The sequence below is a fragment of the Triticum urartu genome, chromosome 7A (assembly GCF_056163025.1).
Source record: "Triticum urartu cultivar PI428250 chromosome 7A, HENAU_Tu73, whole genome shotgun sequence".
NCBI classification, from domain to species: Eukaryota; Viridiplantae; Streptophyta; class Magnoliopsida; order Poales; family Poaceae; genus Triticum; species Triticum urartu.
Window position 1 is genome coordinate 15392660 of NC_141879.1, and position 15049 is coordinate 15407708.

The 15049-nt window shown below is 48.1% G+C and overlaps 1 protein-coding gene across 1 annotated transcript; it reads left to right on the forward strand.

The window, feature by feature from the left end:
- Positions 1–4955: 4955 nt before the first annotated feature.
- LOC147956965 (F-box protein At2g23160-like) lies at positions 4956–6739 on the forward strand. Its single transcript, XM_087535472.1, has one exon. It carries the CDS (start codon positions 4993–4995, stop codon positions 6178–6180), a length of 1188 nt encoding a protein of 395 aa, XP_087391598.1. The 5' UTR covers positions 4956–4992; the 3' UTR covers positions 6181–6739.
- The last annotated feature ends 8310 nt before the right edge of the window (positions 6740–15049 follow it).

The following is a 15049-nucleotide window of genomic DNA, read 5'->3' on the forward strand; positions in this document are numbered from 1 at the left end:
GTTAGTGAAAATGCAACTTTATTTATCAATTGGTTATTTCCCAACCTGTCTTATGATGATGGGAGTTTTCAGCACTGGGTACGTCTTTTTTTATGATGGGTGTAGTTCTGTAAGCATGGGTTCGTTACTTTGTTTTACGTTTTCTCTGAAATCATTTCAGTGTGGTTATATTATCTCTTGATTGCTTACAGTTCCTAGTTTTTATTTCGAGTGGCATGATGAGTATATGACGACAAGCAAGACAGGGACTCGCAGCGTTCCCGATTTCCAATCAGAGACGCGAATGATGCGTCCGTCTAGGGGAATTTTTTATGCTATACTCACTCCCCTTTCAGGCTTTTTTTCCTTTTGTTTTCCGTCTCCATTCTTCTGTTATTTTGATTTAGGCGCTTGTAACTGTGTTCAATATGATAGAAACATTTAGCAATAAAAATTGCTTAGTCTGAGGCACATGACACTTTGCTATTCAGGTGTGCACTGAGATGCCAAGCCTGATGATTATCCTCAAGAATGGAGACCTGAATCCACGTCTCCGTTGAATCCCGCTCGGCCGCTGTGCTTGATGCCTTTCTTGGTTTCTTGTCTGGGTTTCTCTCGGGAGTGAATTACAAAACGCCAACATACGCACATATTAAATGGCCTCTGGGAATGGATGTATAGAAACAAAAGATATGTAGACTTTGGCAGATTGGATGAGTGACCTCACTAGATTCAAGGTACTCGGCTACTCGCTTAAGGAATAAGGAGTATTTGGTATTTGCTTGAAGTTGCTCACTATCCATGATATACCACTAGAGGTTTTTCTCAAATCATCATGGGTAGATTTGTTGGAATCTGATTGGTCGTTTTTCGTGAATTAAAGTACTTTCCATCTTTCGACATGAGCAAGAGTAACATATGCCCAGAAGCAAAGACAAGAATATCTGTTGCTCATTAAATCAATTCAGAAACATTGTGTGCTCAGCCCGTCTGATGATTACCTTTCCAGTAAGAATGGAGATCTGAAGACACTCCTTTGCTCCGCTGAGGCCCGCTTGACTGTTGTGGTCCATTACCTCCCTCCGTTTCCAAATGACTGAGCAATTTTCTCTCAGGGGTAAATTGGATCATGTATGCATACATACATATCTCTCATCTTCCACCAAACTGGCTAGGCGGGCTCCGCGTCGGTATATCTGAAGATACAAAATGTATGAAGGCTTTGGTGAATCCACACTATGCTCTGTTCTGTAGTACTATTCACTAGTTACCAGTTCAAGAAATTGTTTGTGGACTCATGTAGCAACTTTCTGGGATTGATGATTTCTTGCAAACATTTGTGATATGTTTTCGTTTAATGTTGAAGTATGCAGTTGAATATTTTGGCTTCCCCGTTGGGGCATTTTGAACTTTGATCTAGCGGCATGATGATTACCATTGTTTGCATCAAGGAATGGAGATCTGAATGCACTACCCTGTAGAAGCATGCTTGGCCACTCTCGTGGACGGCTATTTCTTACTACCTGCCACCACCAAAGCCACCACTGCTACCTGCCGAACTATTCGGCCCTCCTGTACTGTTAATTTGCTTCCGCCAAGCTGGCTAAGTGTGCTCTGGGGGACAAAACTAATATGCTGATCGAAATAAAGCCCCAACTTAAACTATCTTGTCTATTAAGATATTTATGTTTTTATATAGTTTTTTTCAACCCTGCCTGCTGAATGGTCATGGGTTTTTCTGCTGATGCTTTGCAACCCTGATTTGCCGAAGTTCCTTTGACAGTTCTTTAGTTTCAGTTGATAGCAATGTCTTCTCCAAAGTACTATAGGACTGAACTGAGGGGGGACCCTTCTCTCTCACGCCACCACGTCACCCCCCTCTGGCCACCGGCCGCGCCTCCAACCCTTCTCCTCGAGTCCTCCGCCCGCCCCTTTTTCCTCCTCCGTTGTCGGTGTCCATCGTCGGGCTAGGCTTGGGCAGCATCGGTGGCGGCGGCCCCCGGTTTTTCCCCTCTCGGATCTGTTCCTAGGCAGGGCGGCGCGGCTCTGAGGGGTGCTCCCAGGTGGCGGCAATCTGGCGCGGCGGCGGGACGCCTTGCCGCTGGCGTGGGGGATCTGCTGGGCGATGGCGCCATCATTTGCGGTGGGGTGCTCTCGGCCTAGATCTGGGCCCCTTCGGGCCCCATCTTGGCCTGGGCAGGCCGACGGCTCTTCTGTCGGCGACATTGCTCCCTCGAGGCGGCGGGGTTGCGTCGGGATACTTGGTGGTGGTGGCGCTGTTGACAGCTTGATGCAGCGTGGCGGTGGCAGCATTGCGGGCCCGGCCTACCCCGGGTGCCATGGGGTGCCCTTGCTGCCGCGTCCGGTCGGCTAACACGAGGTTTCAGAGGCTGTAGCCCCCCCGCACGACAGCGCTGGAGGTAGTTCCCCTCCTGCGCAGCTTCGGTGCTGCCGCTCCCTCTTCCTTCGTCCCATCCTCTTGGCCCCATGATGGCAATCTCAGTGAGACGACGTGTGTGGCGTCAAGTCCGTGGTGGTGCACGCTGGTGGGTGGCTAATCGGTCAGAAGGCTTCGGATCGGCCGGGTAGTCGTGGTTTGGGTTTGGGAGAAATCCCTGCCGGCTCATCCGGCACCGACGCGGTGACGCCTTGCGGGTGCCACCATTCCTTCCTGAAGGGCGTCGGATATACCCATTCCCCAATCCTCTGCACGTGCCGGGGAAAACCCTAGGACATGTCCGGACAGCAGTGTCGTCAACGTGGCATTCCTTCTTGGAGGTGTTGCTTGGTACACGGAGGTCCGGAGTCTAGGCGAGTGGTGGGACAACTCCGGAGGGCGCAGCTGGGGCGAGTCATCCGCCTTTCGTCGAGCTGCTGTTGTTGGCATTATTTTATCTTTCTTTCTTTCTCTTTTCTTTTGGGCTTGATGTGCTGTTCGCCCCAGCAGATGTTCTATGATTGATGATGGTTCCTTTATAATATAAAGCGTGGGGAACCCTCGTATAGCGATGCTCTTGTTTGTAAACTAAAACTGAAAAGTTGTTCCACCCTGCCTTTTATCTAAAGCACATGCAATGTGAAGTCTCATTCGCTTTTGATGAAACTTCAGCTTCATTCTCTGTAATGCATAACAACTCTGTTTGCCATCTTATTTCACAGTAGGAGAATGAGTGCAACCTTATTTCTGCTTGTTTCAGCCACTGACCGAAGTACAGTCCATGCATTTTCCTTAAGTCGTGAGCCCTGCCAGCTTATAATTTTCGGACCTCATTTTAGAAGAACTTGTGTAAGTGAAAATGCAACTTTAGTTATCAATTGGTTGGTTCTGCACCTATCCTATGATGCTGTCTAGGTATCAACTGAACAAATTCAAGTGGATATATTACCTTTTTTTCAGAAAAAAAATTGGCTTGGTCATTGGGTCGTTCTGATCTAGCTGCATGATGGGTGCCATCGTTTGAGATCGGAATGCACTTCCCTGTTGAAGCACTCGGTTTATGGCTATTAGCCTGCTGCGGCTACTACTAGTACGGCCACCACCACCACCACCACCACCACCTGGTACCACTGTTCGGTTGTTCCTGGCATGCCTGAACTATTTGACCCTACTGAACTCTTAATTTCCATCTGCCGAGCTAGCAAAGTGTGCTCCAGGGGACAAATATGCTGATCCAAGAACTATGAAGGCTTGGCAGATCGAAACAATGCTCCGACTTATCATCATGTATATTAAGGTATATTTTTATATTGTTTTCCGCAACCCTGATTGCTGACTGAATGTTGATGCTTTTGCAATGTGTAATGGGTCTTTCTCCTAGTGCTTTTGGAGCACTGACCGAATTGCCGTACATCTTTCTGAAGTTTTGCTATATATGTGATGTTTATTTTTGCAACCTTGATTGATTGCTGGACGTTCATGGGTCTTGCTGAAGTTTTTCCATCGGTCCGTATTTTCTTCATGCATGTTGAGATAATAAGATGTATTATTAAACATGGCCGCTTATTCCTTGTGTCTATTCAATCGGGGCAATTAAAATGCGTTATTTTACACGCATTTGATGGCTCCACCATTCCTACATGTGCGTTTACTGCCTGTAACTTGAAGAAGGGAGCGATCGGAGAAGCAAAGATTCATGTCGATAGATAGTGATCTTAAATTTCAGACAAGCAACCCAGAGCAACATGGTACGGGCCCCACTATTTTTGAAACTGATATTTTAGCTCCGCAGCAGGCGATTGTCATCGATTCAGCCGATCGTGGACCTCTTGGTGTGTTGTTCCGGGAAGCAAAGTTCCAGCTCCATACTAGTTTGATAGATCAAATCGTGTTGTGTACTCCCCTAGAGCTTGTAACTCCCCAGCGCATGTGCTGGCCTCTCTTTGTTCAAAGGGTTCCACCGACGGCCAACATGTTTGGTACTCGGATATCCCTGACGATGTATTTCGTGTTGTGACCGCTGATTTGGTTGGTCCAAAGTGATTGAAATGCCAGGTGTTCCAGATAAAAAAAAAACAGACAAGCAACCCAGAGAAAGGAAGAAGGCAAGGCAGGTGTCCAGTGGGAGTGCTGAGGACGCAGGGCAATGTGTCCTTGCCGCAACCGGCTTTTCAGGCGAGATCATCCAGAGTTCAAGACTGCGTACCGCAGCACAGCGCCGATGATGGCGGCGGTTGCTGGACTATTAGCACGTCTTTTAGAACATGGGCCATGCTTGTACTTCTCCGATAGCCCATTTAAGTGGCCCTGATGAAAATTTTGATGCGAAGGGCATATTTTTCCTCCTATAAAAACACGTTGGTCAGGGTCAGCGTCTGCCTCCGAGAATCCAACTGCCGCCGTCCACGAGCGTCTCCGTTAGCCATCGTCGTCGGCACCCAAAACGCCGATCCGACTCCCCACGGCAAAGATCAGCGCTGAATTTCCTCTGCCAGATTGACGATCTCCTCTCTCTCCATTCATAGATCGATCCCACGGTCCCACCTCGACCCTAATCCTGCCCTTGTCCCTGCTCCATGGAAGCGAAGATGGAGGCGAGCATGGAGAGGAACACCAAGTCTAGGCTTGACAGCCATCCGGCGGCGACAGCCAGCCTCTTCACCGATGACCTCATTCTAGAGATCCTCTCCCGCCTCCCCGCCAGATCCGTCCATCGCTTCAAGTGCGTCTCCGTGGCCTGGCGCGACCTCATCGCCGACCCCGCCAACCGCAAGAAGCTGCCCCAGACCCTCGCCGGCTTCCTCTACATATCCTACCGCAGCGGGCACCGCCACCACTTTGCCAGCGTCTCGGGCGGCTTAGCCCCCTTCGACCCTTCCCTCCCTTACCTGCAGCCTAACAAGGACGAGGGCATTGCCCAGGTGGACGCCTGCAATGGCCTCCTTCTCTACCGCCGCTACACGAAAAACATGGTGACCCTTTGGACAGAGGGCGATTTCCATTTTGTTGTGTGCAATCCCGCCACCGGGAGGTGGCTGGAGCTGCCCCCTCAACCTCAACCGCCGGCACCCACAAACATACATAGCCCTACTGCAGGTCTGGCTTTTGATCCGGTGGTCTCGTCCCATTTCCATGTTCTTACTTTCGAGGAGACCAATATGGAAGCTTATTTGACAGGAGTGAACATCTACTCTTCGCGTACAAGAGCCTGGAGTCGTAGGGACAGTGGGATGGTTGAGAAAGCTACCCTTTTAAGGAGTAAATGTGTCTTTGTCGGGGGTATGCTGTACCTCATGGGCAACCTGGAGGACATGAATGGCGAGTATGTGCTGGTGGGGGTGGACATGGAGGGGAAAGTATGGAAGACTATCCACGTGCCGTACGGTTCAAAGTTTGGTACGATTGGATCATCGCAGGGGTGCTTACACTATGCCGTAGCTTATGTTGATGATAACAATGAAACCCTAGTTTCTGAGATATCACTCTGGTGCCTCAAGGATAATGAAAGTAAAGGATTGGTCCTGAAGCATACCACCAGCATCGATAAACTTATGAGCATGACTGGGAAGACGTACAGGGTGGTTGAGATTCATCCAGATTGCGACACCATTTTCTTGGTTTCAAATGACGGGGACAACTTGGCAGCGTATGATATGCGACATCAGAAAGTTGGGTATATACTTAATCTTGAGAACAATACACAACAGTTTCTACCCTATGTTCCTATGTTCTCAGAGCTATTAGCAGATGCAGATGAGCATTAGTTTTTTTTTACCTTCAAACCACCCTGATGCTTGCTCCAAGAATCGGCTCTTCTGTCTGCTGAAGTATTTGCCTGTGCACCTTGGAATCTGCTTGAATCATGTTGCTCAATTTGCTGGTGCTTACACTCCTACTTGTTTGGTTTTCAGTTCAGAGCAATGCCTGATAAACCTACAGATTAAGCATAATGTCAATTCCAAAGAACACCATTAGTCCGTTACTCTTGTTCTTGTTTACCAAGAACTGGCTATTGTTCTTGACATGCATGTATTAGTCCCATGGGGCTAAATTATACTGTAACCAGCCTTCTTGTCCATAACAATCAGTTCTTATGATTATCCTAAGTCCTAGTGCAGATTGTGAACCTGGTAGTTTACTAAATGGTTCAGTCAGAGTAGTTACGGGTGTGATGTCTACTCAACCTTATTCATTCAGTATTTTGCTAAAGCACTGCCTTTGAGCAGGTTCTTTTTTACTTATATTTAGTGTAGCAAATGAATTCAGTAGAGCTTTGAATCTGTTAACAAGAGGTATTGCATTAATCTCAAAAAATGAAACAAAGGTGCAAGCTTTGATGGAAATGTTTTGTGTTTGGTGTGCACGCGTTTGGTCCGTTTTTTTTACTTCAGGTGATAAGACAAAGGTGTGTATCATATAAGCTTGTGCTTCACGTATGAAAATGGGATTTTGGCAGATGCCAGGACAGGGCATTTACTGTGCTAGAACTTTGACAGTTGATAGCAAATGTCTTCACCAAAGCACTACATGGGTGCTCTTGTTTCTAAATGAACTCAAAAGTTGTTCCACCCTACCTCTTCTCTAAAATATATGTAGTGTGAAGTTTCATTCGCTTTCAATGAAACTTCAGCTTCATTCTCTCTAATGCATAACAGCCTCGTTTGCAAACTTATTTCACAAAATAGAATGAATGCAACCTTATTTGTGTTTGTTTCAGCCACCGACCGAAGTACTGTCCATGCATTTAGACCTTACCTTATCAGCCCAGTTAGCTTATAATTTTCCGATCTCATTTTGACACAACTTCTGTAAGTTAGTGAAAATTAGATTTAGTTATCAGTTGGTTATTTCTGCACCCATCTTACGATGTTGTATAGGTATCAACTGAATGGATTCAAGTAGATATATTACCTTTTGTCAGAAAAAATGTGCAACTCTTTGCAGATTGATGTATTTTGCGAACAGTTGTGATGTTTTGTTTTCATGTTAAGATATGCAGTTTAATATTTTGGCTTTCCCATTGGGCTGTTCTGTTCTAGCTGCCTGATGATTACCATAGTTTTGCTGGTGTACGGCGATTAGCCTGCTGCTGCTACTACTAGTACAGCCACCACCACCAACACTGTTCCGCTGTTCCTGGCATGCCTGAACTATTCGGCCCTCCTGAACTCTTCATTTCCATGCCATCCGCCGAGCTGGCTAAGTGTGCTCCAGAGGACAAATATGCTGATGCAAGAACTATCAAGGCTTGGCAAATCGAAACAATGCTCCGACTTGTCATCTTGTGTATTAAGCTACGTTTTCATATTGTTTTCCGCAACCCCGATTACTGACTGAATGCTGATACTTTTGCAATGTGTCATGGGTCTTTCTGCTGATGCTTTTGCAGCCCTGACTTGCTGACCAAATTGCCATACATCTTTCTGAACTTTTTCTATGTATGCAATGTTTATTTTTGCAGCCTTGACTGATTGCTGGATGTTCATGGGTCTTTCTGAAGTTTTGCCACCGGTCCGTATTTTTGTCATGCATGTTGAGATAATAAGATGTATTATTAAACATGGCCGCTTATTCCTTGTGTTAATTCAATCGGGGCAATTAAAAATGCGTGATTTTGTAGGCATTTGATGGCTCCACCATTCGTATGCGTGCATTTACTGCCTGTAACTTGAAGAAGGGAGCGATCAGAGAAGCAAAGATTCATGTCGATAGATGGCGAGCTAAAACTGCGTATTGACAACTTGTAGTGATCTTAAATTTCAGACAAGTAACCTAGAGAAAGGGAGAAGGCAAGGCAGGTGCCCAGTGAGAGTGCTGAGGACGCAGGGCAATGTGTCCTTGCCGCAACTATCTACCGCAAGGTAGGTGCTCTTCGGGCGAGATTATCCAGAGTTCCAGACTGGGTACCACAGTATAATCGGCAAGAATGTTTGCGTAGGAGATGAGGTGTAAACACCTTCTTTCTTGTAAATAAAAGATCTGCACTGTTTATTTGGTTGGATTGTCATCTTGATTTTATTTTTTAATGGAATGAACACTATGTACCTGTGAAACAAACTTCTGAAGAATTTTCGAAGTTCCTTTGACAGAAGCAGATATATTTTACACATGTATAAGAACTATACCAACAAGATCATCAGCGTTCCCAATTGAAATGACAGCAGTGTCAGCAAATCATCCCGATCAGGCTGTGTGTGTTAGCACAAGAACCAGCAATAAGCAGAACCAGCGTCTATCATTCCACAATATTACAGACAATTGGGATTTGGAATTACAGTAAGAAACTTCAAACTTCTGAAGAGACGGGAAGTTCTGGAAGACACTAGCAAAGCCGAATTGTTAGGCTCTTGAGAAACCTGAGATCCTTCACATTGTCTGGCAAGTTGTCCAAGCAGTATTCAGCAATTAAGAGCCCGTGAAGGTCGTGGAATATAAGTTCATGTAGGTACTTTGGGCCGCCGTTCTGCTCACTCAGAATCCAACTTGGGCAACTCCAGATTTCTAGACTTTTAAGATCCTTGGTGGCAAAGACCCTCAAGTATTTCTGCTTGAACTTCTGGTGTGCAAGCTTTGTCATTAACTCAGAATCGTCGCAATTCGGTCAGTTCTTTTTTATCAGCTAGCCTTAGAGCATCTCCAGCCGCGCCCCCAACACCCCCCCCCCCCCCGCGCGCCGGCCTTAGAGCATCTCCAGCTAGCCTTATAGCATCTCCAGCATCTCCAGATTTTTTCGTGCCGGCGCCCAAAAATGGGCCCAGTCGCGCCCCCAGGAGTCCGTTTTTCTCCGGTTTGGGCCGAAATTAGCGCCGCTAGACCCAGGCCGAACCCAACGCGCTGGGGGTGCTCCGGGGAACGCGATTTTGGCACGAACGAGGATGGGCCCGCCGAGTCAGCGAGACGCCGCTTTGTCGTCCTCGTCGCCTCGGTTCCCGCGGGAATCAATGCCAACGCTGGCCAAGGCTGCTGCGCTGCCACGCCGGCCAGCCTCCATTGATGCCTCACGGGCGGCGCAGTGAAGGCGCCACCAACGCGCGTCCCGCCTGCTCCCGCCACGCATCGCCCGGCATGCAGCCTCTCGCCGCCCCACTGCTGCTATAAAAGGCGACCTCCTCGACGGTGAACGCCACAGTTCACATCCCCCTCGTATCCGCCGCACAAAGCAACACTCTCGCCCCTTCCCACTGACGAGCAAATGGCCGAGAGGTTTGCAGGTGTCGGCGCGGTGGCGAACACTACTAGGAAAAGGGCTATAGATAGGATTGATACTAATGACGCACCAGGAAAGTAGTGCGCCACTACTATATACTAATGGTGCACCTGTTTGTGATGCGCCATTAGTGTGGAAGACACTAATGGCGCACCAAAAATAGGGTGCACCACTAGTATGATTTTTTTTTCATTTCTCCATACATACTAATGGCGCATCAGGTCTACAATGCGTCATTACTAGTTCTAACTACTAATGGCGCACCAAGCAGACAATGCGCCATTACTGCAAAAAAAAATTTATTCTTTTTTTTTTGCAAAACTACTAATGGCGCATCTTCTCACAGTGCGCCATTACTAGTTTAAACTAGTAATGGCGCACTGTGAGAAGATGCGCCATTAGTATATATATATATATATATATATATATATATATATATATATATATATATATATATTTACTTTTTTACAAAACTACTAATGGCGCACCACCTGCTGGTGCGCCATTAGTAACCAGGGTTACTAATGGCGCATTTGCTCGTGGTGCGCCATTAGTAACCTGGGACCCCAACAAGATATTTTGGACAGCCCCACACCTACCCACTCACTTTCCCCACTTCATTCCCTCCTCCTCCAAGCTTTCGGCCATCTCCTCCTCCTCACCTCATTTCCACCATAGATTCATCAAAATTAAGTGGTGAAATTACCTTTTTTCTCCCTAGCTCGCTCCAACAACGTGCACATGCACTTTTTGTGGCCTAGCTAGATTTATGTATGTTTGTGGTGTTGCATGTGTTTGTGGTGTTGCATATATGTTTGTGTTTGAAGGTACCGGTATTTGAAATGCGATAGTTGCCAATATTTTGCCGGAATGTTTTGATTCATTTCCATTTCGGCGAGAATTTTGGCACTATGCATTCTTTTTGGTCCTATTTTTAAGGAAGGTCATGCCAAAATTTTTCTTGGTTCTAAAATATCGTTTTGCTCTACCCCGCAGGCGATCATGGTCCGCACGAAGGCCGAGATGCTTCAAAAGAACGAGACGGAGATAAGATGTCCGTGTCGAAGATGCAAGCTGAAGAGCCTTATTGCGGACCCGGATTCCGGGCAGGTGCGGGACCACCTGCTCTTGCGTGGTTTCATGGATGGCTATCGGTGGCAAGGTGATGAAGATGACTATGAAGTCGTCCATGGCCGGCGCCGGGCAAGAAATGAGGAAGGGCAACAAGACAAGTACCACCGCGACGAGGGCGGGCGAGAAGACGAAGAACCTCCAGGACATGATCACGACGGTGATGCTGTACACAGTCATCATGTAGAAGATGTCGTACATGATGATGAGGAAGATCAAGACGAAGGGCATGATCATGAAGATGAAGATGCCGGAGCAGACGACGATGGAGGCTGGGTGCAGGACCCTCATATTCAAGAGCTGCTTCTCAAGCAGACGGATAACGCAAGAGCTGCCGCCCGAGAGAAAGCCAAGCTGGATCAACTGGAGATAGATGCGGTTACTCCATTGTATGAAGGATGCAGGCCCGAGGATACCCGCCTGAAAGTAACGCTCATGGCTCTGGATATGAAGGTAAAACACAAAATGACCGACGCATGCTTCGACGAGAACATGTCATTCTGGCACGAACGTCTTCCCAAGGGGAACAAGTGCCCGACCAATTTCGAGGAGGCGAAGAAAATCGTGTGTCCTGTGGATTTACCGCACGTGAAATACCATGTGTGCATGAACAATTGTATCATTTATCGGGACGAGCACGCGGAGTCTACCATATGTCCGATGTGCGGCGTCACTCGATACAAGAAGAGGAAGAAAGCTCCTCGAAAATCGGTGTGGTACTTTCCGATCACTCCTCGTCTGCAGCGGTATTTCGCGGACCCTAAGGTAGCAAAGCTCCTGCGTTGGCACGCGGATAGGGAGGAGAAGAAGCGGGAAGATGACGGAAATGATCCGGAGATAAATAAAAAAGACAAGATGCTGAGTCACCCTAAGGATGCGAGCTAGTGGCAAGCGTTGAACTTCGAATACCCAGAATTTGAAAAGGATCCAAGGAACATCGTGCTGGGCGCGAGCACCGATGGAGTCAATCCGTTTGGCAGCCAGAGAAGCACACATAGCACCTGGCCTGTGTTTGTGTGGATGTACAACCTTCCCCCCTGGTTGTGCATGAAGAGGAAGTACATTCACATGAGTATGCTAATTGAAGGGCCGAAACAACCAGGGAACGACATCAATCTGTATCTAGGGCTGCTGAAGGAGGAGCTAGACACGCTGTGGAAAACGCCAGCCAATACGTGGGACGCCGCAGAGAAAGAATATTTCCCTATGAGAGCCGCACTGCTCACGATGGTGCACGACTATCTCGGTTACGGATATCTCGCGGGGCAGGTAGTCCACGGATTTTCTGGATGCGTAAGGTGCATGGATGACACAACGTATCGCCAGCTAGATAGAGATCCCGGGTCTTCGAAAACCGTGTTCATGGGACATCGAAGGTGGCTTCGCGACGATGACCCGTGGAGGAAACGCAAGGATCTGTTCGATGGTGAAACCGAACCCCGAAAACGCCCGTGTACGAGGAGCGGCGAGGAAATAGACAAGCTGTTGAAAAATTGGAAAGACTGCCCACTGCCGGGAAAGAAGCAAAAGGCGCCAGAGCCGGGAAAGAAGCGAAAGGCGCCAGAGCCGCTGCTGAAGGTATGGAAAACGAGGTCTGTTTTCTGGGACTTGCCGTACTGGAAGATCCACCGTGTGCCTCACAGCCTTGATGTCATGCATATCACGAAGAACGTGTGCGAGAGTCTGCTTGGTACCCTGCTCAACATGCCAGAGAGGACCAAAGATGGGCCGAAAGCAAGGGCAGACTTGAAATCAATGGGCATCAGGCAGGAGCTTCACGCTAATGATGATGATGATGATGATGATGAGGCGAAGCAGGACACAGAAAGTCGTCGCAAAGGCAAAAAGGCCAAGAAGACCGGAAATGACTACCCTCCCGCGTGCTTCACTCTAAGTCAGGAGGAGATCGAGCAGTTTTTCACCTGCCTCCTAGGAGTAAAACTTCCTTACGGTTACGCGGGGAAGATAAGCAGATACCTAGACCCAGCGAAGCAGAAGTTCAGCGGGATGAAGTCTCACGACTGTCACGTGCTGATGACGCAGATACTTCCAGTTGCAATCCGTGGGATCATGGACGCGCACGTCCGTGAAACGCTATTTGGCCCATGCAACTTTTTCGACGTCATCTCTCGAAAGTCGATTGGCGTGAGGAAACTCAGAAGGCTACAGGAAGAGATCGTGGTGTTACTATGCGAGCTTGAGATGTACTTCCCGCCCGCATTCTTCGACGTTATGGTGCATCTGCTGGTCCATATCGTGGAGGATATCATCCAACTTGGGCCGACGTTCCTGCACAGCATGATGCCGTTCGAAAGGATGAATGGTGTCATCAAAGGATACGTTCGCAACATGTCACATCCAGAGGGAAGTATAGCCAGGGGCTTTCTGACCGAAGAGTGCATATCCTACTGCACGGATTATCTAGGCATCGAGAACCCCGTTGGTCTGCCCGTCAACAGGCACCTCGGCAGGCTCGCTGGATGGGGTCACCGTGAGGGTCGCCGCGAAATGCATGTCGACTTCGAGGGTCGACTCGCCGACTTTGAAAGAGCAAACCTAGTCGCGCTACAACACATAGACGTGGTCGATCCTTGGGTGGTAGAGCACAAAACCTTTATTGAGAAGACGTACAATGACCGAGGCCAACAGAGGACGGACGGAGATATACTCAAAGAGCACAACTCATGTTTCACGCGTTGGTTCAAGCAGAAGCTTCTGTCGTACCCTTTACATGAGGATTCTTCCGCGGAAGAACAACTCATATTCGCCTTGTCACAGGGCGCCGAGCACAACCTGATGACCTATGAGGCGTACGATATCAACGGCTACACATTCTACACCGAGGACAAGGACATGAAGAGCAATGGTTATCAGAACTCCGGGGTAACGATGGAATCCTACACCGGAAACGACAAGGACAGATACTACGGAAGGATCGAGGAGATCTGGGAGCTGAGCTACGCTGGAGAGAAGGTCCCGATGTTCTGTGTCAGATGGGCCAAGAGCGTCCTAAAAAAAGACCGGTATTTCACCACCATGGTTATACCCGAAGCCAAATCCAAGACCGCGGGCGCAAACGTCATCGCGAAAAATGAGCCATGGCTACTGGCTTCCCAAGTGGACCAATGCTTCTTCATTACCGACCCGTCAAAGCCCAGTCGTGTTGTCGTGAGGAAAGGCAAAAGGAAGATCATCGGAATGGATGGAGTAGCCAATGAGCAAGACTTCGACAAGTACGGCGACCCGAAGATCGAACATGACGACGACGATGAAGTAGCAGCACACACCACAAGAAGAAGCAGGACCACCCTACCTAAAGGACGTCCGTTCCACAGAAGAACTCCATTTGCGAAAAAGAAGGGCAAGAAGATTTTGAACATATAGCTAGCTAAGATCGATTATATTTAAATCGTAGTCTTCATTTCTCGATTGTATTTCATGGGCACTTTTTGATATCATGAATATTTTTAAATTTCATGGGCACTTTTTGAATTCATGAGGACACTTGATCTCGATCCCCCTCCATCTCGATCTCGATTCCCCCTCCATCTCGATCTCGATCCCACCCGCACCCTCCCCCGCGGAAGAACAACTCATATTCGCCTTGTCACAGGGCGCCGAGCACAACCTGATGACCTATGAGGCGTACGATATCAACGGCTACACATTCTACACCGAGGACAAGGACATGAAGAGCGATGGTTATCAGAACTCCGGGGTAACGATGGAATCCTACACCGGAAACGACAAGGACATATACTACGGAAGGATCGAGGAGATCTGGGAGCTGAGCTACGCTGGAGAGAAGGTCCCGATGTTCTGTGTCAGATGGGCCAAGAGCGTCCTAAAAAAAGACCGGTATTTCACCACCATGGTTATACCCGAAGCCAAATCCAAGACCGCGGGCGCAAACGTCATCGCGAAAAATGAGCCATGGGTACTGGCTTCCCAAGTGGACCAATGCTTCTTCATTACCGACCCGTCAAAGCCCAGTCGTGTTGTCGTGAGGAAAGGCAAAAGGAAGATCATCGGAATGGATGGAGTAGCCAATGAGCAAGACTTCGACAAGTACGGCGACCCGAAGATCGAACATGACGACGACGATGAAGTAGCAGCACACACCACAAGAAGAAGCAGGACCACCCTACCTAAAGGACGTCCGTTCCACAGAAGAACTCCATTTGCGAAAAAGAAGGGCAAGAAGATTTTGAACAGATAGCTAGCTAAGATCGATTGTATTTAAATCGTAGTCTTCATTTCTCGATTGTATTTCATGGGCACTTTTTGATATCATG

Coding starts and splice junctions, on each gene's coding strand:
- LOC147956965 (XM_087535472.1), top strand. CDS start 4,993: ATGGAAGCGAAGATGGAGGCGAGCATGGAGAGGAACACCAAGTCTAGG.